At 48.5% G+C, this 27,541-nt stretch overlaps 1 protein-coding gene across 1 annotated transcript; it reads right to left on the bottom strand.

Annotated features, from left to right (window-relative positions):
* Positions 1 to 6: 6 nt before the first annotated feature.
* On the bottom strand, positions 7 to 20,496 carry TRAF3IP3 (TRAF3 interacting protein 3). The gene is made up of 15 exons (XM_004699856.2): positions 20,152 to 20,496; positions 18,099 to 18,246; positions 17,915 to 17,978; positions 17,469 to 17,493; positions 17,174 to 17,203; positions 16,976 to 17,071; positions 9,099 to 9,170; positions 6,336 to 6,476; positions 6,066 to 6,203; positions 4,344 to 4,479; positions 3,689 to 3,751; positions 3,287 to 3,346; positions 1,663 to 1,796; positions 828 to 941; positions 7 to 262 (listed from the first exon to the last, which is right to left on the bottom strand). Exons 1-15 carry the CDS (start codon positions 20,494 to 20,496, stop codon positions 170 to 172), a joined length of 1,659 nt encoding a protein of 552 aa, XP_004699913.1. The 3' UTR covers positions 7 to 169.
* Positions 20,497 to 27,541: the final 7,045 nt, after the last annotated feature.

Raw genomic sequence — 27,541 nt, 5'->3', positions numbered from 1 at the left:
CTGGTCAGTTGATGTTTATTTCACAGTATGTTAAAAAATAATAATAAAGCCCCCAAAAGTTGCCTTTCCAATTGATGGGAGAAATAATCTGTAAAATCATCCAGACTTCCTGAGTGTCCCATTGAGTCTGTGCTTCTGCTTTTTACCTAGGGCAGCTGTCACAAGCTATTTAGATCATCACCCTCTCCTTGTTGGCCAATAACACTGCCAGCACTGTAGCAATCACCACCATCAGGATCGGGAGCCACCGGCCACATTGCCTCTGGGGAGGGAGGGAGGAGTGGGAGAAAGAGAAGGTGAACTAGCAAGCGTGGCAAAAAGAATGTGTCCTTCCCATTCCTGCCCATGGGGAGACCTTGGCCTGATGAAGGGGAAAAGGTGTTTCCTTCAGTGTCTCCCTCTCAGTCCCATTCCTTGGGATAAAACCACTTTACCACTGGTTCATAAGCCACCTTCCTCAGGAGCCAGATAGTTAAATGCTGCTATGGATGGACAGCTCAGCAGGTGGTATTATTCTCTGTTCATCTTCCTCAATGCTCCTCTTCTGTCCAAGCTGCCATGCTCATAATAGGCAAAAAGGACATGATTGCACACTTTAGCTAAGGGAAGCCTTTTCCTCTGTGCTCAAGAGGGCCATGAAAATTGGACATGGATACACAGGCAGTGTTTCTTCCCATGGTTGGCACCACGGTGGGTAGTATCGACCAAGCTGAGTGGGGTAGGCCAGCCGGATGTTGGCATAGATTATTATATTTTACATGCAAGACTCAGCTGAAGGAGTCTCCCCTTCGTACGTTGGGCACGCTAGGAGGACAGGGCCCTCTTACTCTGGGAGGCTGCTGCTGAGCCCGGTTCAGCTCCTCTCGACAGTGCTGCAGCTTCCGCAGGCAGGAGAGGTACTCGTCACTGAGGGTGTCCAGCTCTGCATGGAGCTCTCTGCACTGAGAAGGAGAAAGCCACTACGGTCATCACCAGTCTGTCCAGGACAGCGCAGGTGGGGAGCCAGCCCTGTGGAAGCACTCCACACGCACACATCCCCCCGCCTCCACCCCCATGCTTGGGAGTTTTCACCACTAGCCTCCCTTCTCAGTCTTCCTCAGAGATTTAGGTTGTGTTCTTTTAAGCCTTGCATTATCATGGTGCCACCCTTTTCTGGGATGCTGGATGTGTGAGTGCTTTGTAACGGGGACGCCCCAAACGGAAATTACAGCCCAACAGGCCCCCAAAGGACTGGCGGACAGCCCGTTCCTGGGGGACTAGTTAAGTTGTATGAGAATGTGTGGGCGGGAAGAACTCTGCTATTTGCGATACACTCCATAAACTTTTAAGATACCCACTCGAGGCAAGAGGAGCTTTGAGGAGTTCATATATTTATTGAATGTATTTACATGTAGATGGCCTTTCCACAAGGGAACTGGTTATTTTATGATAAACCTGCTTTGAGTATATGGGTTGTTAGAGGAAGGGGGAAAGTTGATAAGTCAATCCAAAGCAAAAACTTTTTATATAGGCAAACATCCCTGGGGTCATCCAATCACAACTGATACCTGAATTCTGACCTCCCTGCCCTCTGGCTGTGTCCCTGGGGGTAGGTACTGAGCTCTCACTGGTTTTTCTCTGCTGGTCCAGGGAGCCCCTCACTATCCAAGGTCACCGTCTCACCTCCTTGTCCTTGGTCTGGAGCTGCAAAGTCGTCTTTTGCAGCTGGTCTCTGAGATCCCAGTCTTTCTCCCCTGCACCTTCAGGCTCCATGTCGTTATGGGAGGGCTGTGGACTCCACACAGCAAAAGGTTGATCTAAAAGAGCAGCTAGGTTCTCAGTGACAGTGCAGCCTGTGCCTCTGAGGAAGGGGCCTGTCACTGCGTGAGGATCCCTAAGAGTTGGGGAAGGAATCGGGACCTGGCTAGACTGTATGGAATGCAATTCTTTGGCCCCTTGGGATCCAGGTTGGCCTAGAGAACTGGAATTTGAGCCCCCTGAGGGCAAGGCTTCCATCCTTTCTTGTTCCCTAGTCCTGTTTAATGCCAGATACTTTCGGAATGCACCTCTGGGTATACGTCCCATTCATTCTCTTTAGGGAGGCTTGCTGGTTGTTTCATTATAGCTTCTTTTTCCTCCTGTCCTCCTTTGGAAGTCATGAGATTGACAAACCACACCCTGGAATTCCGATTCATGTGTCTCAAGATAGATTTTCAGTCACCCTGCAGTCTCAGGAAGGAGCCTGATGGTGGTATGGGCTTAGCTGTGGTTATGCACTGGGCTGCTCACTGCCAGGTTGGCGATTCAAATCCACCAGCCACTCCTCAGGAGAAAACGAGGCTGACTGCTCCCAGCAGATGCACAGGCTCCGGAGGAACCCTATCTAGGGTCCATGTGACTAGGAATGGACTGCGCGAGTGAGCAGAGGTCAGGACTGACTCACTGGCAGAGCGGTGGTTTTCGATGTGGGCAGCCTTCCATCGATCAGTCAATTCTAACACGTAGCAACCCTAGGACAGAGGGGAACTTCCCCGGTGGGTTTCCAAGGCTGAAATTCCCTTTTTCTTTTTGTAGACTGTAACTCTTTCTGGGAGTAGGAAGAAGTAGCAAGTTGCGTCTTTCTGCCATGGAGGGACTGGTGGCTTTGAACTGCTGACTTTGTGTCTAGCAGCCACGAGTTAAAAAGACACTGGAGTCTTTGAAGCTAAGCTAGAGCCAGAAGTTCTGGGTAATTGTTATAGCTCCCTCCTTAGTTTGTCTGACCATAGTCATTCATTTTCTTATCCACAGGAGGTGACACTAATTTCTGCCTTGTCATTATCTTACCCGCTAACTGTGAGGAGAGCGCATGTCAAAAGGCCCCAGGTAGAGGAAAAGTGAGGCGCTGTGTGTAGTGGGGTAGATTCTTCTCTGGAAGCTAAGGCAGCAGGCTCTTTGGGCCAAGAGGGAGGTGGCTATTTGGGCTGGGGAGTTGGGTGTAATTTGGAAAGTCAAGTTTATAAAAATTGACATGAAATTCTGGGTTAAAATTCAATTTATTGAAATATTCAACATGCTTTCAGAGAGTAAAGTCCTTACTATATATATATATATTTTTTACAGTCTTTATATTTCTCAGGATAGAAAGCTAACTAGTTAAAGTGTTGTCAGCCCTTAAATGATCTGTCCTTAAAACACTTACACCCTGATAGACTTCCAGAACTGGAAGAAACTCCAAGAGTCTGTGCTGCCCACCTTCGCTGCCTCTAGGCAGGCAGAGGCAAGGGAAGAGCAAAGTCTTAGAATTTGTGGTAGTAAATTTTCTGACCTTGCTTTGTTAAGAGTTTCTCCTGTTCCTGAAGCTGCAAGGACTGATTCTGGAGCAGACCTGTTGGAAAACAGAAGAAAGGTGTTTGTGCTAGTCTGTTTACTGCAAAGAGTGGCTTTCCGGAACCCGGATTAGAACATTCCTTATCAAAGATGTTCCCAGTCTGCTCACATGTGACCTTCACAGGGAGATTTCCCCAGCTGGCTCTCCAGAATCACTAGCACCTGTTTTGTCTTTCATCTCTGTTAGTTTACTCGATGGCAGTGCCACCAGAGCGGCAGAGGAGTCACGAAAGACTGCGCCCCCAGCTCCTCCCTTGGGTCCCTCTGTCAGGTAGGAGCCCCAAGAACCCCCAGGCGTGACCGATGCTATTTATTTACAGAATCTGGAAAGGACACTCACTTTGCATCTCCTGTACTCTGGTCACCAGGGTGCGTTTCTCTTCCTCTGACCTCTTTAGTTGATCTGAAAAGGAAATAATGCAAACCACAATAGAAGGATCCAAGACTTAGTGAGCTCTACACTGGGAATGGACCGTTAGCAATAGGTGCTATCTTGTTCATGGCCTTTGACATGTATCAAATGGAAGCTGTTCTCCCTTCCACTTGCCCCAGTTCTAAGGAGGGAAACCCGAGCCCAGGTATCTTGGATTTCACGTACATCCACAATGTTCAGTGGAATTAAGGGTTGCATTTACGGGTTCTCTAGTCCTCACCTGTAGCTGACACAACAGAGGCTGTTACTGGGAGATCACTCAGCTATGCCTTGTGCTCCAGCCGACTTTTACCTTTCAAATTAGGAATGTGGCTCGGCTACTTGTGATTGATGGGGGAACGGCTATGGGCTGGCCCAGAGGAGTGGGCTGAAACATAGGATTCTCTAATGCAGTGAGGTTCAAGTTCATTCTGAAGTAATTCAAACACTTCTGTCTTTCCTTCCCAGCAAAATGAAGTGACAGAGCCAACCAGGGACATGAAGGGAAGGCTGAAGCCTTGCTTTCCACCCCATTCCCCTCTCTGAGCCCTCCTGCTCCTGACGCTGCCAAGGAGAAGGGCACCTTGTAGGTCCTGGGTATCCGGGCCGCACAGCTCTCTGTCCCCCTGCAGACATTCGATCTTGGCCTGCAGCTCCTGGTGCTCATTCTCCAGAAGTCGCAGGGCCTGATTCATCTGGATGTCTCTGCTGTCTGCTCCCTGGGAGGTAGGGGGGCCAACACAAAAGCAGGTCAGGGTGCGGCTGGAGGTTGGGTGTTGGTGCATGAAATGGGGTAACAATAGTAGTGCCAGAAGAAGTATTAAAACCCAGTTTATTCCATCTTACCGTGACCCTGTGTAGGTTTCCTGAAAACTCTAAATCATTATAAGAGCAGGTAGCCTCATCTTTCTCCCATTGAGGGGCTGGTGGGGTTGAACTGATGACCTAGTGATTAGCAGCCCAGGGCTTTCCCAGAGTGCCACCAGGGCTCCCAGGGAAATGGAAAACTAGTGCAATGTTTGGGATTTTTTTGGCAGTACCTCCGTCTATGGCTTCAAACCAAAACTCATTGTTGTTGCATCAGTTCTGATTCAGAGAGACCCTACTGGGCAGAGGAGAGCTGCTCTTGAGCGTTTCTGAGACTGTACATTTCTGAGGGAGCAGAGAGCCCGTCTTTCTCCCATTCAACGCCTAAGGTTTCCGATAGTCACAAGGGACACACCTCCTGGCAACTCGCTAAATCTCCAAACGAAGAGGATGGGCTCACTCTTCCAGAGGTCTTCCTGCCCCTTCATTTCTGCTCCTGGCACTACCGATAGTGTTCCATAGGGAGGCTCATTTTCCAAAATAGAAGAGTAGCCTCGTGGGTGATGGGAAGAAGAGATTACCAAGAAAGTGAGGCTGCGAGGAGGGTACAGCGTGGCCAGTCAGGATCATTGATGTGATAAAGCTCACTCCCCCCAAAAAAGGCTCACTCCCCGTGCTGCTTATCAAACAGTCTACGCAGGGCCTGGCTTCAATCAAATGACGAAGACTTCCTTTTACAGTAAATCTAAATTCCAAGCGACACGTGAAATCTATGAAAAAGAGTTGCTACCACTTGTTGAATCCTCACACGGGCTGCAAAAAGTTCATGGAGAAATGGGATTTTCCCGTGGACATTTTGAAGCCCTCTCCTTTGTATCAGGCATTGTGCTACATGCCGTGTATGAGTGACCTCATCTAGTCCTCACAGCAATCATGTAGGTACGAGAACCTTCATTTTAGGAAACCGAGATTCAGAGGTTAGTTAACGTCCCCAAGATCGTGCCAATTGGAAAAGTCGAGCCCCCGAGAATGCCAGATTGGGAATGTCAGAACCTTTGAGAATGCCTGGGGTCTACTGTAATCACTTAGAAATGACATTGGCAGGATGTGTTAGTTAATACTTGCCTATACATAAGTTAGTGGCATTTGTTCAGTGCCAATAGTGGGCAAGCCTGAATTGAATGCTCTCCTGGGTTGGTACAGACAGCCAGGGGTTGGAGATGTATTAGTATGCTGATGAGTATTCCAAGACAGCCTTCTCCACTTGAATGTCGTTGTTCCAATGCACCCCTCCTCATTTGCATGAGCAGTGTACACAGCCTCGCTAAACTCACAATTCGATCCCGGAGCCAGAGCAGTGAGTCCGATACCCAGTGGGCAGTGAGTGAGGAACTGAAAGCTGCGTGTTCTCAGCTGCCTGCATGGCCCCCAGCCCAGCGGCTGTTGCTCTCACCACCCCAAGCACCTGCAGTCTTTTTTCAGCCCGAGTGCCAGTCACCTGCAGTTTGGACTGAAGTACGTGGAGCTGACTCTCCAGCTCTCTATGCTGGGCCCCCAGGATCCTCCAGTCCTCCTGCAGATGGTTGTACTGGGTCCTCCACTCTTCACACTTCTGCTCTGCCAGGGCCAGGGACCGCTGAGGGAGACCAGAGAAGAGAGGGAGTTGCTTGTGGACTCCAGGGCACTGGGCAACTGGCTCCAAGGCTCTGCAGAGGAGCCCTGCAGCCCCTGGGGCCCCCAGCCTTGAGGAGGCTGCAGCCTCGCATACCTGCGTGCTCTGCAGCTGCTGTTCGGTACTCATTTTCTCCTCCAGCACTTTCTGCAGCGACTCCTTGGCCTTCTGCTCATAGCTGTCTTTCTGGTCTTCCATCTCCAACAGCGCCTTTTTCATCCCCCAGGGGGGGTATTTCTGTATGTTTGAAGTCATTCAGTAAGTACACATTGGGATTTAGGGTGCCAAACACCGAGCTAGGGTAGGGTACAGATGAGAAAATGGTCTGCCCTAAGGGCAGAGGTGCCAGTAACGAGGTGGACCTTCAGGTTCATGGTAGAGCTGGGCAGGGTTCTATGGGAAGGGAGGCAAACAGTTTTCTAGATATGCTAAACATTGTCCCTTCGGCCTTTCATAGTGCTTGAAACCCAACATTCTGAACGGAAGTCCATCTTTCTCCATCTGCTGCTGGCACCCAGGTTTCCGGTCCAGTGACAAGCATCATTGCCCACCTTGTCTCGCAAGCTTCGACCAGAGAGCCATCCCTGACCTTCCTATCCTTTCCTCCAAGGAACCAACTGGTGACTAAGGCTTGTCAAGTCACGTCTCTAACAGCTCATAGCTGCCTTCTCTTGCTCTGTCCTTAGTTCAGGCTCTGATCATATGCAATAATGTAGTAGTCTGGCCAAGCCTTCCTTTCAACTCTTCCATTCTGTAGCTAGAGCTTTCTAAGATGAAAATCTGATCATGTCACTCCTTAAATCTTAAGGAATAAGGTCATACTCATTGGCATGGCTCTTATTTACATACCCAGATTTTCATTCCGTGTTACTTCCAGCCAAGGTGAGCTGATTGTTCATTTCCTAAGCACCAGACTTCTTTGACCTCTGGGGCAGCCCATATAGCGACTTCTGCCAACAGCCTCTTTACCCACCCTCCCTCATGCTGAAGATTCGGCCCAAGTGTCCATCAGCTCAGCCAAATCTTGACTAATAACCTCTATCTCCCAAATCATGGATTGGGTAGCTTCCTTAGTGTTCAAAAGTATTCTTTTTATTCTTCGATTATTCCAATTTTTTAACCACCTGCCTCCCTTCTTGCTTAGTTGTTGTCAAGTCTATTCAAATTCATAGTGACCCCAGGTGTTAAGAGACCACAACAACTCCATCAAATTTTCTTGAATATAATATAAATGGAATCAGATCCCCAGGCCTTTTCCTAGGGGTGCTGCTGGGTGGGTTTAAATGAACCAACATCTACGTTATAGTCTAACGTAAAACATTTATGCCCCACTCAGGGACATCACTCTTCTACTTAAAGCCCAAATGAGCCCCTCCTTGATGCTGTTGCGGCGCCATCAAGCGACTCCAACTCTTAATGACCACATATGACAGACGAGAATGGCCCCCTTTGGGTTTCTTAATCCGCCATCTTCACGAGAGCAACGATCGTGTCTTTTCTGCCGTGCCGTCACTGGTGGGCTCAAACTGCCGACCGTTCAGTTAGCAGCAGAGCGCTTTACCATTGTGCCACCAGGGCTCCTTATTGGATTGTAGGGTTTTTCAGGGCAGGGAGCATCTTTGTTATCTTTATAGATTCAGGGCTTTGAGAAAGCCCCAGTCACTTAATACCTTTGCTTTTTTTTTTTTTTTTTTTAAATTCCTTTTGGCTTCAAGACCAAGAAAGAAAGACCCAAGAACAGCCTGGCAGGCTCACTAGGGGTCTTGCCTGTTCCTCTTCCTTTTATCTTTGTGCCCTGGGATTTTGGAGGCAGGCTGATGGCTTTGACTGTCAATTTTGTACTCATGGGGGAAGCCAAAATCCAGATCATCCAAATTTAAGGATCAGCATGAAATAAGCTCTACTTAGTTATAGGGTCATCTGGAAATTTGCATCTCAATGTGAACGAGGCTCATGTTCTCAGAAGTTTCACTAGACACCATCTCCAGGAGTTATTGGTTGAGTTCACTGGGATGCCCCAGTTGGTGGACTTAACTGTGCTGGCTGATGGGGAGCTTTATCTCCCCATTGAAAACAAATAGACTGACATTAGGGATTATAGGTTGGTCTCTTTAAATCAGGTCATACTGAAAAAACATTATACACGTCCAGCAAAACGATGATCTATAAACTCTATTCCCCTGAAAACCTCAACTGTGTGGCCACATTTGTCTGATCTAACTCCAAATGTGAACAGTCAGTTTGTGCATCATAATCTCCATCGCATTTGACAACTCCCCATCTGCCAAGGATTCATCACTTCCTAAGTGTACGAGCTGATTTCCTACATTCTGTCTTATGCAGCTCAAGACCAAGGGATTACTGAAGCTGGATAAACATGTCACAGAAATGCTGAGAGCCACCGCCTTTCTACATCCTCCTGGAGTGTCTACTAGATAAAAGTCCCTGGAATGAAAATTATTTTACAAGATTGTCTTATAACATCTAACGCATCTGTTCAAATACTGGCACTTCTGAGGTTCTAGCTGGGTGGTGTGAATTCTTACCAAAGACCACTACTTACAGTTTTCGTTCTCTCAAAGTTCTCCTGGAGCTGAGAAGTGCTTGGTACAAAGAGAGGTGCACTGTGACAAAGGAGGATTAGGATGGATATAGTGCTTTGGTGACAAGGGAGGAGGATGAATATAGTGCTTTTTGGTGAATTGGGGACCAAAATGAGAACAGCAAAGCCAGAGATGAGTGAGTAGGAAGGTGTGTGTGAATCCTTCTGTCCGATGCCTTTTCTAGAAAGTAGGACTGACATTCAACATTCTTCTCCATTAGTTTAGGGTCCTGGCCTGGAGCTGTCAGAAAGCTTACCTGAGTATAGGTATACAGCTGGTTTTCTAAGGACCTCAGTTTGCCCTTCAACTTGTCTTCATTGAGCTGCCCCTGTAGCAGAAGGGATAAGTTAATGAGTGGGCTTAAGTTCTGCAAGCCCAAAAGTTTGCTTTCTATCCCAGCCCATGGGGCATAGCACACAGTAGGTGCTCTGTATTTGTAGAACTGAACTCTTCCCAGATGTGGAGGGGAGGAATGGTGACACAGGATGTTTCGGGAGAGGAGGGTCTTCTTTTTCTCTGCACTGGGAAAAAGGAAACTCAAGCTAGTCCCTGAAGGCCTCTGTATCTTGAAGTTCTCTATTAAATGACTCAGAACATCATAGTTGGAGGCCCTGGTAGAAACGCTTCTACCCAGGCCGCTCCCTCCCTCCTGACGCCTCTCTCTTCCGGACACTTCTGTACCCCCAGCTCCTCTCAGCTTTGGCCAGTGAGGACATGGATCTTCCCCTGAAAAGCAAAAGGGGGTTTCCCCTCAGGCCATTCCCTCCCCTAACACCCCAGCCCCAACACATGCACGTGCACACAACCTGGACTTCAGACGAAGACATTCTTTAGGAAAGCAACAAACGAAGGGGAAAGTAGTCGTTGGGGGGCTGGGGGTGGCGGATCTGGGAGAGAGCTTCCCTGAGAGGAGGGTCCGTTTCATGTAGAAGGGTGCTGTGGGCTTTCCAAGAGTGAGGCCAGCCCTGAGATTCAGGGTCGAGCAAGGCTGGACGAGAGTTGTTACCAGTTTCTCAGTTCTCCAGTATCTGAGCTGAACAGATGCCAACTTCTTTGCTGTTTTGGGCTTCCCTCACCCTGTCCCTTCCCAGGTGCAGGGTGTCGTGGGTCGTATTTAAGGTAGGCATGTGTGCAGGGTGGGAGGGGTATGCCCGCAATGAGAGCTAGCTTCCCAGAGAAAGGGCCAGGAAGCGGTTTTCCTGCTTTTCTCTGGCTTTTCCCAGCCAGGTCCAGGGGTACACTTTTAGGGTCTGCACATACTGCCCTCCCACCCCCGCCTGAGGCTCTTCGACCCCTTTTGGCCTGAAGGTCTGACTGGTTCCAGCTCACATCGTTTCCGGTCTGTAACTGCCTGGGGGCAGAGGAGGCAGCCTGTTCTGAGGTTTGGCCCCCTCCGTGAGTTTCCTGGTGCCGGGGTGGGGGGGTGGGGGAGGCAGGAAGTGGTATCTCACAGCTCCTGTTTTGATCTTGTTTGTCGGATTCTTCTAACCTTGGGAGCCAGGGGGCGCCCCCACCCTTTCTGCTTCCTGTGTTACTCAGTTGGGCCTTGCAAAAAAGGCAGCCGGCTCTGCCAAACATAATTTTTTAAAGTGCCTTCCTGCTTTTAATGTTTTCCCTCATGTCTCGTGTGTGAGCGCGGAGAGTCGGGGATTTGGCAGCTCCAGGAGCCGCAGGGCTCTGGAACAAATAAAGGAGATGGACAAAGCCGTCCACTGTCTTCAGCTTTGGAGTAAGTGGTAAACCGGCTGCATTCCCCAGAGTGGCCTGCTGCTTGTCAACCACAGGCCCCAGGCGCCCCCACCTCAGTTCTCCATGTCTCCATGCACTTTTCTTCCCCTGAATGCTTACCGCACCAGACGATCAAACACAGGCTCCCGGCGTAAGGCTCACTTGGCTATAATTTGGGAAGGAAACGGACTAGCTCCAGAAGGCGGTCTTAGGTTTCCCTCAATCTCCTATGGTGCCCCCTCTGGATATATTTCCTCCCAAGTTGGAGCTCTGCTTTCCCTATTCTGTAGTAGGGCTTTCATCCAATATGTTGCCTCTCCCAACTGTTTCCGCAGTCTAACCCAACCGTAGATGGCTTTCCCAGCCGTGTTGCAATAGAAGATAATTCAGGAGAGCCCCTTCAGTGCAGATGAAGGGCCACCCAAGTCTGGGGCTTGACGAAATCTCTTGTCCCCAGCTCTGCCTTCCCAGACTCCCCAGCTTAGGCAGAAAAGTCACAGTCAAGTTGCTGCAAATGAGGCATGGAGCAAGTTTCCTGGTTTGGGGCCCGGTGGCTCACCCACACTGAAGCCCAGTGTTACAGTCGGCAAGAAAAGGCACTTTTACAAGCCCAGTCTGACCTGCTAGGCAGCCACACCCAGGAGACCAAGACCTAGGAGCACAGACTGAGGCTATACACACCTGGTGCTGGTCTGAGGGCTCGAGCTCCTGCTGGTGCCTGCTGGTCCCCTGCCTGTGATGTGTTCTCCACCAACACCACCACCACCTCCTCACCGCAGAAGCAGCGCACAGCTCCTCTATCTGCCCTAGCCGAGGTGGGGGCCAGCTTGCAGCCAATCCCCCGCTGGGTTGTCATCTGCAGATCTCAATCCACTTTGCAGATCTTAGAATGCAAGTGGGCCCATCGGCCCTTGAAGTTGAGAGTCTCGCTTTCTCTTCTGCCCAAGCTGTGCCTGCTCTGACGGGACCCAGCTGAGGCGCCTCAGCAGCGCCCGGGCCTCCTGCACCCAAAAGGCCCAGCTTGGGGTGCGAAGGCCAAGGAGGGAGCCGATCCTCAGGGTTCTAATCAAGCGTCTGTGGTCAGCAGCTCTGCATGTGAGGTTGGAGAGTCAAACCATGGAAGCCACATGGAAGAAATAAAGACCTGCACCAGGCTGCATGTCACAGCCCCATTTCTGGCCACATTCTTCAAATAATTTTCTCTAAAGACCGCAGACGGGGGCTGTCCGTTTCATTTAAGTTGAGGCTTTCAGGGATGGGGAGGGAGTTGAGTTGTCTTGCTCTGGGGGAAGCCAGAGCTCTCAACTGAAACGCCTGAGACGGTTTTTCTTAAAAACAGGAAACTGGGTGTTGATGAAGAGGAGGAAGTCGAGAAGGGTGAGTGGGTTCTGGGAGGGATGGGAAGAACGGAGGGAGAAAACCACAGCCAGCAACTTCTGTCCGCCGCCTGGGCTGTGGAGGTGAAGCCAACCCCTTCAGACATACCTCGTAATACTCCTCCCTGGGCCCACTAGGCCAGCTATCATTCAGACTGGTTCTGTTTTACCCCTCATCGTATCAGGAGAACTTCCACCCACCTGAAGGCGGGGTCGTCATTGTTGCCAGAGAACCTGGCAGCCGCATCTGCTCGTTTGCTTTCAATGCAACATCATTGACATCCACTATGCTCCTTCTAAGGATGGACCAGACTCTAAATTTCAAACTGGAACAAGGCTGAGTTCCCTTGCTACCCTGCTTATTGCTAGTATCAGCAGTGTTTCTTCCCATGAAACAGTGGAACATTCCATTATCTCTCAGTTGCATTTTCTCAAGAATTTTTGAAGTCCCCTTGAATGTATACATTTGATTCCACCACCGCCATCCTTTAATAAGGGATTGTACATTGTTGTTTAAACTTGAGACATTGCATTCAACAGAAATGTTCAAATGGTATAATTCTAGAGACTGTCTGAAGTCCCCTCTGGTCTCTCCTCTTTTCTTCCCTGACATGTTTTAGCCACACACTGCTGCCCCCAGTGCTTTGCTAAGACAAGATACCACTGCCTCTGTAACAGTTTATGGGAGTAGAAAGTCCTGTCTTTCTCCCAAAGAGGAGCTGGTGGTTTTGAACTGCCAACCTTATGGATCACTTAAAACCAACTGTCACTTTGTCACCAGTACACCACCTGATTCTCTCACCTTCAAAACTCTCCTTGTTGCTCTCTCTCCCCTGTTATCACTCTTCCTTTTGGGTCAGCAAACTCATAGCCATCTTGGAAGACCCAGGGAAAGGGACCTCTTTCCTTTGGAACCTTCCCTATGCCACCTTAGGGAGGATCACGGCTCCCTTCTCTTTTCCCTGGAACATTTTTATACCTAGCTCTTACACCTTTATTAGACTGATTCGGTTGATTATTTAAGGAACCCTGGTGGCTTAGTGGTGGTTACGTGTTGGGCTGTGATCCTTATGGTCGACAGTCTAAACTACCAGCAGCTCTGCAGGAGAAAAGACTCTCGGAAACCTACCGGGGTTCACTATAACTTGATGGCAGTGAGTTTATTTTTTACGTGCCTCTTTCATCCTAGCTAGACTGTGAATCTTTTAAGAGCAAAGATCCTATTAATTTTTGCCCCTATAGCACAAGGCCACACACCTAGTTGAGGCTTACTAACTACCTATCCAATAAATGAGTGAAAGTCTCTTGATATGGAGCCCTGGGGTATCTCAAAGAGTTAACACGGCTTGCCTGCTAACAGGCAGATCGGAGGTTCAAGTCTTCCCACAGCATCTCAGAAGAAAGGCATGGTGGTGATCTACTTTGGGAAAAGTCAGCCTTTGAAAACCCCATGGAGCTCTTGAAGGCTTGCAGTTACACCAGCTGCCACACAGCAGTGAAACAACAAGCCCACATGGAAGAAGCACACTGCCGGTGCGATCATGAGGAGTCATAGGGACCCGGTAATAGGTATCAGCAGAGATATAACAAACAAAAAACACTGTTGAGAACGAGGGGGGCTGTAGACCATGGGGCCACTGAAGGGATGAGTCACCAGGGTGCAGTAAAGCATCGATGAAACACACTATATTCCTCTGGTTCCTTGAGGCTTCCTCACCCCCCCCCCCACTACCATGACCCTAGTGTGGCTTCTCAATTCAGACTAGACCGGAACATGTACACAGGTATAGAAAGGAATGGGAGCTCATGACACATAGAATCCAGGAAGGAAAGGGAGTGGGAATAGTGATACCAGAACGGTAGGGGGAAGATGGTTCTGGAGAAGAAGGGAGAAAGGGGGAACCGATCACAATGTTCGACACATAACCATACACCCCTCCTCCAAGGAGAAGAACAACAGAAAACATGGGGGAAGGGAGACAGCAGTTGGTGTGGGAAATGAAAATGTACAGTCTTATCGAGGGGTTATGAGGGTGGGAGGGGAGAGGGGGAGAGTTTATACCAAGGGCTCAATAGAAAGTAAATGTCTAGAAAAGAATGAGTGCAACATATGTACAAACGTACCCGATTCAATTGATGTATGGATTGTGATAAGAGTTGTACAAGCCCCCAATAAAATGATTTTTTTAAAAAGAATAAAAATGTAGTATTTCATCAAAAGTATAATGAGTTTTATGAAGTGAATGAATAAATATTATAAGCACACTAAAAAAGAAAGAAAGAAAATCCCCTGGACACAGTCTCTCACACACATGTGGTCACTAGACTCCATTAATAGCCACTGTGGTCACGTTAGTTCTGCATCATAGTAACCCTACAGGACAGAGAATTGCTTCATAGGGGTTTCAAGGCTGCAAGGGTATAGTGAGTTATGCATTGGGCTTCTAGCTGCAAGGTCACCAGTTCGAAACCCCCAGCAGCTCTGTGGGAGATTGACAAGGCTTTCTCCTCTTGTGAAGATTTACAGTCTTAGGAAATCCACAGGGTGCAGTTTGACTGTTCTATGGGGCCACTAGAGTTGATATCAACTACACGGCAGTGAGGTGTTTGGGGTTGAGAATCTTAGGGAAGCAGACTGCCTCCTTTCTCTCGTTTGGGGCAGCTGGTGAGTGAACAGCCAGTCTTTTGGTTAACTGACAGGTGAGCTTGATCACAGCACTACCATTGTTCTCTATCCATTCGGTGACCACTGTTTTATTTTGCTTTTCCTATCTCAATTTAGTTCAACGCTGGACATCACTGATAGAGCTATCTGCCTCAGGCTTCCTACTTGACTACTGACAATGACTTTCTGCACAACCAGCAGGTTCCACCATGGACACCGACATCCAGTTACAATGACCGAAGTGAGGAAAGCATCACTCTAAAAAGCATCATTGAAGACATCTGGTTTTCCACCTGCTCCACTGCATCTCTCTAAGCACAAGCCATCCAGCCAGTAGGATGGGTATTCTCGGAGCGCAGTGGCGCTGCCTGCTTGCTTTCTTGATGGCTGCGCTGCTGGCTTTTGTGGTCTCACGCTGCATGGAGCTTCCTGAGCGACTGGGCTCAGGTGCTCAACGTGGGGTCCTTGGGAACCCGCAAATCCCTTTCAAGAAATTTTCAAGGTCCTGACTTTCCCAACAAACCATCTTTACAAGACCAGCGTTTCTCCAGATACATTAATCAAAGCACTTAATTGCAGCCATTTGAATGCAGAATAAGAGACAGACATGATAAAGATTTGCAAAATTAGAGAAAAAAAAAACATGACATTTCTCTCACTTTTTTTTTGTTTCAGAAATATACTTCTCTTTATAAAAACATGTAGTTTCTTCTATCATTCAATGGGATTTATTTCAATTTAAAAACTAATGTTTACATTTTTCTTTTTGAATTTCTAGTATGGTAAATTCTATCATGGGAAGAGTCCCAAGTTAACAAAATTGGAGGACTGCTGGCTGCACTTGATGGCATCATGCCTCTGGGTCTTTGCCGGGCTGTGTCCCCTGTGTAGAAGACTCTCCCTGTTTCCATGTCTACTTGGCAAGTACTTATGTAACCATAAATGTTTCCCTGGCTCTTCTCTGCTCCAGGAATATTCATTCATACTTGTAGTCTACTATACTCTGGCAGCCTAGCTTTCGTTTCTCATCTCTAATTATTATTTGTTTCCCTTACAAAACCACATGTTCACTAAGAAAGCAGGAACTGTTTAATTCATCTCACTATTTCTAGTGCTAGCCTAGTGCTCGGTATAGAGAATATGATCAACGAGTTTTGTTGCAAGAATGGACTAAAATCAAGAAGCCTGAAGTTTGGTCCTATTTCTTCCACTATCTAGTTGTGTGACTTCGGGCAAGTCACTTGACCTCTTTGAGACCCAGTTTCCTCATCTGCCAACTAAGAGGTCAGACCAGGTGATTTCTAGTGTCTCTTCCCATTCTGACACTCTGGCCTAGGTGGAGAGCGAGCATAGGCTGACTTGGTGCAAATCTCATATATATATAAGTTCATTGACATCTTATCATAAAATAACGGTTCGGGATCATCCTTCTTCCAACGAGTCTGAAAAATGGGAATTCTTGTTGCTTTTTCTTCTTGGCTTTGTGTCTCTGTGGTAACACCACTCTCTGATGACCACTCTGGCTAAGCTCTCCCCTGTATATACTGGGGCCGCTGAGCCCTGGTGGTGTAGTGGGTTATGTGGTCAGCAGCTCAAAATCACCAGCTGCTCCATGGGAGAAAGATAAGGCTTTCTTTTCCAGAAAAGAGTTACAGTCTTAAACTCACAGGGGCAGCTCTCTACCTTGTCCTTTAGGGAAGCTAAGAGTCAGAAGCAACTCAGTGACAGTGAGTGAGAGAGAGTTTAGCCTGTAGGTCTTAGCACCACCCTCCCACCTCCTGCCTCTTCCCAGCCCACTCCATAGCAGTGAGAAAACCCCTTGTGGTAGTTTCATAATTTCATGTCAACTTTAAGATATAAAAGTGTAGGTGTGGAGTCTAGCCTGTCAACCAGGTCATAGCCCCATGGTACTTCCTGGTGGGTGGGGCCTTCTCATAAGGAAGATCCTGAGAACTTCCTCTCTCTCTCTCTTTCTGACTTCACCTTCTTCCTGTTGAAGAGCCACACTAGGAACTGCCAGAGCCCTGTGATGCCGACACTGCTACTGGATCCACAAGACTTTGCTCCCACCAACCAGTGATGGTCCTGCATTCTGCATCAGGTGGTTGTGTGAGTCTGAAGAGGGACTTATGGACTAGCATTGGAGTTATGAACTTGATATGGATTGGCTTGGATTTTTGTTTGGTGTATAATTACTTCTTAATATAAAGCTCTCTTTTACACACATATCTGAATGTCACTGGATTTGTTTCTCTAGTCAACCTGGCCTAAGACACCCATTCTCATTGAGATGCTTTGGAAAGACGGTGAATTGGATATACTTAGAAGCCCCTGAAGACTCGATCAAACATTTCATCCCCTTACCTTCCAGGAGCTGTCAGAGGCCTGAATTAGGTGGGACAGTAGGTCTTGGAGAATCACCATTTTCTGTTTTAAGATTAGTTCTCGTTGTAGGGCCTCCTGGGGTGGGGGCAGGGGGTGAAATATAAGTCCACAAAGTTAACCTGGAGAAGGAAGGGAGGTGAATGGAAGGGCAGGAGGGCAAACTCACAGTTCCCTTACTTTGAGGTACTCAGAAAGCTGGATGATTTCCTGGAAAGAAAGAAAAAGGGTATCAAAGATAATCAGTACTATGAAACCCGGAAACATGGAAGCAGAGCCTGGGTTGTCTTGTGCAGTGGGGGCATCTTCTGTCTTAGCTCTGGCAGGTCCCTCTAGGCCCCCATGTCTATGCTCAGTACCCCTTGCCCTGCAGGAAGATCATCTTCCATCCCAGCCTGAGTTTATTGTGGAAGTCTAGAAAGTCAGCACTTAGCTCTCAACTCATTCAACCCCTGCCAAGTAAGGGCTCTCTTACCTTATCCAGAACTGCAACTCCATAACTAAGAAGAAAAGAAAACAGAGGATGGGGATGCACCCACGAGACAAGCTTCTTTCTCAGTCTCATCTGAAGAGGCAACAGTGGAGAAGGCTTCCTCTTTCTTAATTAAGGTGACATAGAAATTCTTTGTGGTCCTTCATTAGCTGGGTCTTCCCTGCCCCCACGCCAAGCCCATTGCCATTGAGTCAATTAGGACTCACGGTGATCCTACGCAGTGTTTCTGAGGCTGTGAATCCCTATGGGACCAGATGATCTCAAGTTCTTTGAACTGCAGACCTTCCAGTTACCAGCCCAACACTTACCAGACAGCACTCCCGGAGACTCCTTTACCTGCTGGGTGGGATGTTAAAAAGGGCTTTGACACTAAGTACCAGAGTAATGGTTGGGATGGAAGGGTGCTGGGATCCGAGTGAGTTACTCACTTGGTTTGCTGACTGGCGTCATTCTTGATTGTTAGCTGTGCTTCTTCTGTCTTGGTCTGAGTGCCTGAGAGAAGGAGGATGCGCTGAGTTAGAGGCCCTTCTCAGAGAAAGTGAGGACAGGCGGGGGATGGGGGCATGCACATTTGACCGCAGGCCATATCATCCGAGGAGCCTTGGTTCTTACCTTGGTGGTGTTTGGGCGGCTTCTTCATGGGAGAGCTGTGAGGTGGAAGATCCCGAGTCTGTAAGAAGAGGTGGTCAGCTACATCCCTCTGGTCATCTGAAGGAGGATGCTGCTGGGTTGGAATGTCCTCAGAGCTGGTCCCTGCTACCTGGGGAGCAAGTAGGGGACCCTCTTAGAAGAACATTCTCCAGCTAATTGCACCACAATGAATTAATGAGCTTATTTCAGGCTCAGAAAACCAAAGTAACCAATTCCACTTGTCAGAACCCATCCGAGTTGTCCCTGCTCCCGCTTTTCCTTGTCTTAGCTAGTAGACCAGGGAAATGGGGAGCTGGATTGTCTCCAATTATTCTTTCCAGAATCCATGAGCAGCCTTGTTGGGTTTCAACTATTAAAATAGCTAGCATGGTGGGTGGAAAGAGCGCTGGTTTAGGTTGGAAGGGGATCAAGTTTCACATCCTGCATTCATCAGCTACATGACTTTCTCTGGGTCTCACTTTCCTGTTATGTCATGAGGAGGCCTGGGTGACGCCTCCTTCCAAGGCAGTGGCACAGCCGCTGGAGCTCTCAGCAGCCCATCACGAAGTCAATGGTTCAAACCCACCAGCTGCTCAGCAGGAGAACGATGAGGCAGTCTGTGACTGGCAGGATGACAGCCTTGGGCACCCTCTGGGGCAGTGCTGCGGGATGGACTTGATGGCAACAGGGTGCAGGCCCTGTTTATATTCTACACCTGGGCTGCTTGCGCACCATCACTGGAAGCCACCATGGTTTTGTGTGAAAAGGAGGAAGAGCCGGGGGTTATACAGAAGTTCTTACCATAACTTAGTAGCCTTTTACAAAAATATTTTCTTCTTACAAATTCATAATCCTAAAAAACGTAGACATGCCTATGGGATTTAATCATGTGGCTGGACTCAATCATGATGAAATTTTAAATAACCGATGGGCTAGAAGTAGAGTCCTTTAGTTCATTGTACTTTTTGTCCTTTCTTTATGCAAACTTTCCCCCTTCCAACAGTAAGCACACAGTGGATTTTCTGTTAAGATGGGCCCCGACAGTGCTCCAGGATCAACTTCTCAATCAGATATCCGGTGGTAACAGATCCACTAGTGAAGCCCTGATGGGGTGCCTACCCTGGGAACAGCTCAAGGCCAGACTCTCCCAGGGCAAAGGGCAGGCCCATCGCGACTGTCAACATGCGCACTACATGAGCGGGATGCAACGGATCACTTGTTGGGTGAGGTCATCTCAGCACACCCTGCTCTGTTGCCAACACTGCTTCTTCCCAGGCCACCCTAGAGGGTCCTCTAGGAGGTTCACACTCTCAGATTTATCATCTCACACAGGCCCATAGAGAACAGAGGCAGCCTGGCTTCCTGGACCAGATGAGGCCCTCTCTGAGATTTAGTGGAATTGGCCTGAGAGAAAGGGAGGTTATGTGAGTGCAACATAAGGGAAATGTGTGTGTGTGTGTGTGTGTGTGTGTGTGTGTGTGTGTTTACGTGTGCACATTCACACCCTGAGAGAGAGAGCATTAAGGGAATTGTCCTGCTACCTGGTTTATAATAAACCAAAACCCCACTACCATTGAATCTATTTCAGCTCACAGTTATCCTACATATGGTTTTCAACACTAATTCTTTATGTGAGTAGGCAGCCTAGTCTTTCCACCTCAGGGCAACTGGTGGGTCTGAACCTCCTACCTTGTGGCAACCCAATACCTAAACCACAGGGCCACCAGGGCTCCTGGGTCTATAATAGACATCCACTAAATATCTGTTGAATTGTGAATGAATGGTGTAAGGTAGGTGTTGAAGTTGAGGTTTCTTAAATTTGAGTTAAACTAAATATTACCTATGAAATTGTTTGGAAAGGTATTTTTCTCCTCTAAAAGACACAATAATGAAACAGACACACGTGAAACTATTTGAATTTGTAAATGCTAATGGCGGCTTCAGTGCAGGAAGAAGGGGCTTTGTTTACATCAAGTCTTAATGACTTTCAGCTCCTCCCACACTGCAGGGCAGGATGCCCCTTGACATGGCCCACCTGGTGTCTGGGGGACGAACTCCTGCTGGCACTGGATGAGGAGGCACTGAGGTCACTTGTCTGTCCTGGTCTCCTGCAGGGATGCTGCTCTCGAGCCTGGGAACCCCGCGTCTTGCCTTTCTCCTCCACTTCCAGGTTCCTTCTCCTGAAGAACTGCCTCTGCCGAGCCTGCTTGTACTGCTCTCTCTGCCGGGTCCTCATTGCCTTCCCCACCTGGTGGCAAGTGGTCTTGTTCGGGCGGCAGCAGCGGCTCTCCCGGCTCTCCTGTCGGCGTTGCCACTTCGCCTCGTAGCTCTCAGCCCACCAGGCCAAGCCAGGGGAGGGCCTGACGCTTGGGCTGAGCATGATGACCTCCGAGCACCTGTTGTGCTTAGATTCCAGCTCCTGGAATAGCTGCCTGGATCTGCCAGATGGCAAGAGGGAGGAGAAGGGGAGGGGTCAGAAGATGGGCAGAAAAAGTACTGCCTCTACAGACAAGGGGGGCAGAAATAGCAAAGCATTCCATATGTGTGGGTTGATGGTGTCGTATTGGATGTCAGGCCCTGGCAATCTTGCTTTTATTTAGCATGTGTCTCTCACTTTATAAAGGGAGAAGGGCACCACTTCCCCCATGACTGGGATCTCACCATGCCTCTAAGTCGGGATGTAGGAAATGATAAAGAGCATAATGTGCTTTTAACCTTTTGGATGGTGTTGGTTGGGGTTGTTCAAGGCCTATTCCTAAAGAACCAGTTAAATTTGTCTCTTCTCACCATCTAGGGATGTGGGAGAGGGGTATAGTGGGGTAGGGGGTGACCAGGTGGACTGTGAACCACAGGTGAGTGATTTAAACCCACCAGCCTCTCCTTGGTTGAAAAATGAGGCTTGTGTGTTCCAGTGAAGAATTACGGTTTTGACAATCACCGAGGAACAGTTGTTTTAAATTGTGGTCTACAGAGCTCCTGGGCGTTGGGACCAACTCGCTGGCTATACTTTTGGGGCTCACAATCTAGAAGAAAAGCCAGCATCATTAATGTTCTCTTGGCCTACCTTGTTACTAAAATAGGTGAATGACTCTTCTCCAGGCCTGGAGAGAGAACCAGATTCCACCCTGGGATGTGGCTGGTAGGTGACCAGCACCCACTGCTGTCATCTTGAGCCTTCATGCCTAGCCTGTGAGTCTAGTCCCGGGCATGACTGGCGGGGAGGAAGAGCTCACCCTACTGCCACCATCTTGGAGCTCTGAAATCAGCCTACTGACATCCCACTCCCAGCCGAGGACTGGGCTCTGACTCTCAGCACCAGATCAGATCAGTATTGGCCGAGTACCAACCACACGTCCAGTGCTGCTGATACGTAATTTCAGAGCTCCTGGCTCATGCCACTCCCAACTGAGGGTTCTGGTTTGTTCGTTTTTCTCTCTAGAACTCTTCCCTGTCAGAGCAAAGGCTGCTCCCAAGACTCTTTTCCTTAGCCCACAAATCTTCCTGGGCCCATCAAAATCAGTAACCACATGAATTATACCTTTACGAAGGTCTGATCAACAAACAAACAAAATCCCCAAATAAGAACAATAGCCAGTAACCCACAGTCTTCGGAGACCCGAACTCAATGGAGAGAGAGGCCACACGCGGGGGCTCATTGCATGGGCTCACCTTCCACCATTCATAGCACTCAAACCCTGAGCTCCTCCGTCTCTCTGCCTTTCCCTCTGTCCTACTCTCTCCGCCTACCGTCTACAAAGGTGCCCATTTTCTAGTGCACCCCGATGCCTCTGGTGACTTGGGGTGGACTTGAGTGAGCTGGGTCCTGAGCCCTGAGAATTCTGTCCTCCAGTCATGGCTGAAGTCAGTCAGCCCACAACTGTGAAGGACGTGGGACCTCTGTGCTGAAGCCACTGGAGGGTTCTCCCCATCCCTACCCTGGGAACCTTGATCCCTGGCCAGGACAGGAAGGGAATCTTAGCTTCAGCCACCACCAGGTATTCTCCAGGTGGGAGTGCTCATGTTCCTTGATAGGCCAACCAGACTCAGTAGGTACCTGCCTCTCTGTCCCTTTCTCACACGTGGGCTGCCCTGGCATTCTCTGCAGGGCGTTTGCTCTCTCTGTGATGATGCTACTCCATTGCCCAGCATGAGGAGTGGGACATCGTCCCTGCTTCCAAGGGGTCTTAGAGACCTGGGTGCTCTCATATGGCTGGCCGTCCCTCCAGAGCATGAGGGGCACACTGGTCTCAGGCAGGCCTGACCCCGAGCAGAACTGGGAAGTTGGCAATGTCGGGTCTCTCGGTATCATCCCTGAATGGCTGTCTCCTTGCTTCAGACTTCTCTTCTCACCCCTACTCCGTGGGAGTCTCTTGGTTTTTCACTCACCACATCTTTTTTTAAATTTTTAATGGAAAAACAGAGTCAACTATTGGAGAGGTCCATCCATTCTAAAGAGTGAAGGAGACTCAGGCATGATATTTGCACATCATGTCCAGAACCGTGCTAGGGGCATCCCTACGCCACAGCACTGGGGACATTCTGCCACCAGTGGTGCATGAGAGCCCCATCCTGGTGTCAGAGTGAATCTGGGGTGCAGCCTGGATTCGTATCCTGGTTCTGTCATCTTCTACCTGTGTTTTTCTTTGTTTGCGTTTTGATAAGCTGCTGTACCTCCCGAAACCTCAACTCCCTTATGTATCAAATGAAACTAATATCTACCTAGTGGGGTTTGAGGCTTACATGAAAAAATGCGCACGAAGCACCTGGCATGTAGCACACAATAACTATTAGCCTTTGATGGTAATGAAAATGAGGTAATCGTTCCCTCTGCCAAGCTGAACGTGGGTATTCTTGACTCAGTGCCACAAGGTAAAGACCCCAAGCTCACCTCCCACTTCCCCAGGACCAAGAATAGCTACTCCTGGAATTCTCCCCACCTCTCTCTCTCTTTGATTGAAGGCAGGCTAGCCTCACCTTGAAATAAAATGGGCTTCTCTGGCTTGTCTGGCCCGCAAAGCAAAGAGTTTCTCTGTGTTCTGGCCACAATCACGTTTCAATTAGGCTAGCTAAAAAGGACCGATAAGGGTGAAGAATTGGGGTTCATCCTGGCTGAATCCCACTCTTTTTAGTGTGGTGGGCTAAGTCCCCCCTCTGGCCCCCCGGTTACCCTCAGGCTTTGTAGTTGAAGCAAATCCCCCTATTTTTCAGAATCCTCCCATGAGCTAGTAGGGGTGGAGTTGGGGCTGGGGTCGTGGGAGTTGAGACGAATCTTTGGGCTCACCCCCTGCCTTGGGTGCACAGAAACAGATGGTAGAGGGGTGGATGTCGGAGCCTCTTGCTCAAGAGTGGAGTTGCAGTAAAATGGCTCCTTAGGACAGTGTTCCTGGGTCCTCAGGCACCCACATCCGGTGTGGCACACGAGAGTGGCGCCATACCCTGCTTTCAGTAATGCAACCATTGTGACTTGCTTAGAAACAAGAAGCCATGTGAGATGGCTGATTGATAAGGCAGGGCGGTAGAGGAAAATGGAACTGGGTGTGTGGGGTTCAAAGAAAGGTCACTGGGCTTTCATTAGCCACGTTTTCTGCTATCCCTGGTGCTGGAAGGGTCTCTGGCTATTCCTTCTGTGGGGATGGGGTCTTATTGGAACATGGAAGGAGCAGTCCCCAGAGACAAACGCCTAGTACGGCTGCATCTCACCTGCCTTTCCAAGGCTCTGCTGCTGCTTCCCGTTCCCGGCCGTGTGTGCAACAGAGGTATTAGATGACTTGCTGGCCTTTCTCATCCTGAGCTGTCAGGGCAGGGGCTGCAGCTAAGCTGCTAGAATGGCAGCTTCGTATTACGGGCATCCCTGATTGCATGGAAACCAAAAAAGGCCATTTACTTCTTGCTTCTGTCACGAGGCAGCCCGAGCCTCACGTCTTTTGACTTGCTTCTAATTTAATCTAGTGGCTAGAGGAGAGGAGAGACAGAAGCTAGACCCCTGGGCTATGGCTGATGCCTCTGAACCCTTTCTTGGTTACCCAGATTGCCGACACTCTTAATTAAACTATGCCTCTTACTCCTTCTCAGCTCAGGGCAGGGTGGCAGACACAACGCCTCTGTCTCCTTCGGCCTCATCCCCTCCAAAGTCAGAGGCTGAAACCTAGACCCAAAAGCATCCTCCTCATCCATTACCTCCGGGTCCCGGGCTTCAACCCCAGGCACTCAGGAAAGTAATCCAGCTCCTGCACAGGTCTCGGCTCCGGCCCCCGATGGGGCAAGACAGCAGGTGAATGCAGGGCGAGCTCTCAGCGCACCATCCTGGGCCCCACCGCCATTTCCCGTCTTGGCGATTTCTTTCTTTCTGTACAGCAGCCTTGCTGACACAGGAAACCGTCAAAGCCACAGGAGTCGCAAACCCCAGTTCCTCTCTCTTGCTCTCTGACATGATCTGAGTGGGCCCCGCGACTCACTCTTCAGGTCTCTGGGGTTTGGCTGAGCAACTCCTCCCAGCCGTTGGCACCCTGGCCACCTCTTGCTACTGTTGTAGGCTGAGCGACTCCGGTCACAAGGGAACTCAGTTCGGGGTGACACAGAGAGGGACGCTCTGGGCCAGATTCAAGCTCTCTACTCTCTGTGAGGGTGGTACTAAGCCACAGTCTCAGGACAGGTTCTTGTTTGGATCCGGTCACTTTCTACGTCAGTTTTTCCTCTTCTCTGCAGTCATCTCCCCCCAACCCAGGGGTTGTGTAGCGTGTTCACTCTTCTGAAGTCCACAATTTCTGAGATTTGGGGGATGAGACCAGCCCTGCACGAGGTCAGAATTTACTCCCAGCACCGAGGCGGGTGCGAAGGACGAGTGAAGGGCTGACTGATGGAGGAAAGGGGGCATAGTTTGTCCGCAGAATCTAAAAAAAAACACATAAAAAAACTTAAGTTGATTTTAAGTATCAGAAATTTAATCGCTCACAGTTCTGGAGGGCAGAAGTCCAGAATCAGGTTATCAGCAGGACCAGGTTTCCTCCGAAGGTTCTAGGGGAAGACTCTTCTTGCGTCTTCCAGTTTCTGGTGATTTCCGGGAACCTTTGGTATCGTTAGACTCTAGATGCATCCTTCCAACCTCTGCTTCCATGTTCACATGGCCATCTTTCCAACGTCCGCCTCTTCTCCACTATATTTAAAAAAATTTTGAGAAGGGGGGAGCTGGGAGGGAGGGGAAAAATGAGGAGCTGAGGCCAGGGGCTTAGGTGAAGCGCAAATATTTTGAGAATGATGAGGGCAATGAATGTACAAATGTGCTTTACACAACTGATATATGTATGGATTGTGATGGGTTGTATGAGCCTCTAATAAAATGATTTAAAAAAAAGAAAAGCGAAAAAAAAGATTAAAAAATAATAAATAGATAAAATTGTAAAACAATGAAATATTGGAAAAAGAGAAAGCAGAAAATATTAAAAATTGAAACAACTTTAAAATGGCTCAAAAGGGAAAAATTACTGAGATGAAAATATATAGCTCAGTTGTATGAGCCCCTAATAAAATGTTTAAAAAAAAAAAAGAAAATATATAGCTCAACAATTTCTGCATCTTTAGTTAATGCAGTGGCAGGGATTACATTCTTTAAGTTGTGCAACTCTTCTATGCTTACCCAATCATTCCACCTCTGATTGTAAGCCATCTTTTAAATAAAATAAATACGATTCTGCCGACTAGTCTGCCCTTCAGCCACCCCTCCTGCCTTTGCTCTCCCTCCTCAGTGCTTCCAGGAGGAGCCAGCTCAGAGTGGACCGCACTCCAAGATTCAGAGAAAGACACAGCACTGCAGAGGGTAGAACTCTTTACTTGCACGGTTTCCATAAACCCAGGGCTCCTTCACACAGACACACAGACACACACACACACACACACAGACACACAATCCCCCTTCTCTTTACACTGTTTCCATAAACCCAGTGCTCCTTCACACACACACACACACACACACACACACACACACACACACACACACACTCACCCTTTTCTTTTCCTCCTAGTTACCTCTGGTAACCACTAACAATGTTTGGCTTCTCTATATAAGCTTATTTCATATCCATGAGGTCAAACCATGTTTGTCCTTTTGTGACGGACTTATTTCACTCAGCACGGTGTTTTCTAGGTTCACCCTGTTGTGACATCTATTAGAACCCCATGTCTCTTTATGGCTGAGAGTATATATACCACAGCTTGTTTATTTCTCTGTTTAAGAGCATTGTAGTTGTTTCTACTTTTTGACTGTGACAAAAAGTGCGGCAGTGGACATTGCTGGACACGTTTCTGTTTGCATCCCCGCCTTCCCTTCTTCTGGGAAGAACCCTAGAGTTGGGATGTCTGGATCTTCAGTTTGTGAGACACCACCAAACGACTGTCTTCAGTGTCTGCACCATTTACATTCCTACCAGGAGCGGATGAGGCTTCTCCTGTCTTCACAATCTTGTCAACGCCTCTTGTTTTCTGTTTGTTTCTTTGTTTTTCTGGTCCTTGCCCAATGTTTGTTTGACTGTTGCCAAATGATTCTGGGGGGGGGGGAGTGAGACAATAGCTCCTTTAGATTTTGGTCTGCACCTCTCCAACGGTTAGTGATGCTGAGCATCTCCATACGCGTGTGGGCCATTTGACTATCCTATTTGCTCAAGTCCTTGCCCATGTTTTCACTGAGCTGCTTATTTTTATTTTTAAATACTTTTATTTGGGGCTTGTACAGCTCTTATCACAATTCATCCATCCATCCATCCATTGTGTCAAGCACATTTGTAATATGTTGCCATCATCATTTTCGAAACATTTTCTTTCTACTTGAGCCTTTGGTATCAGCTCCTCATTTTTTTCCTTCCCTCCCTAACAAACCCATGATAAGTTATAGATTATTTTTTCCATATCTTACATCATCCTCCATCACCCCTCACCCACTTTTGCATTATTTGTCCCCTTGGGAGGGGGTTCTATGTTGGTTCCTTGTGATTGATTCCCTCTTTCTCCCCCCACACCCCCTACCCCTCCTGGTATCTCTACTCTCTTTGTTGTCCTTTGCCTCCTGGTTCTTTCCTCTACTTCCTTTTCACTTCCCTCTTGTCCCACCATCATGTTCGGCCTTCATTTGGGTTTAGTAATTCCTCGCTGCTACATTGTCCTTGATTGAGCCCCACTAGGCATCCTACAGCCTTCCTTCCATTGATTTTAGTTCACTTGTTGCTCTCTTGTCCCTGGGTTGGTCCCCCCACCTTCTTTTCTCACACCTCCCCTTCTCCTGTATCCCCCCCAGAACCATTGGTCCCATTCTTTTCATCTCTGAATTATTTATCCTGCCTATCTTATCTTGATAGACATGCAGATACATTAATAAGTGCAAAAACCAGGCAAAGCCAAATAAGACAACAAAGGAAGGCAACCAAACAATAACAACA

The sequence above is a fragment of the Echinops telfairi genome, unplaced genomic scaffold, assembly GCF_000313985.2.
Source record: "Echinops telfairi isolate 266 unplaced genomic scaffold, ASM31398v2 ScPeMD7_7424;HRSCAF=8462, whole genome shotgun sequence".
NCBI classification, from domain to species: Eukaryota; Metazoa; Chordata; class Mammalia; order Afrosoricida; family Tenrecidae; genus Echinops; species Echinops telfairi.
This window is presented reverse-complemented; position numbering and strand designations above follow the sequence as displayed.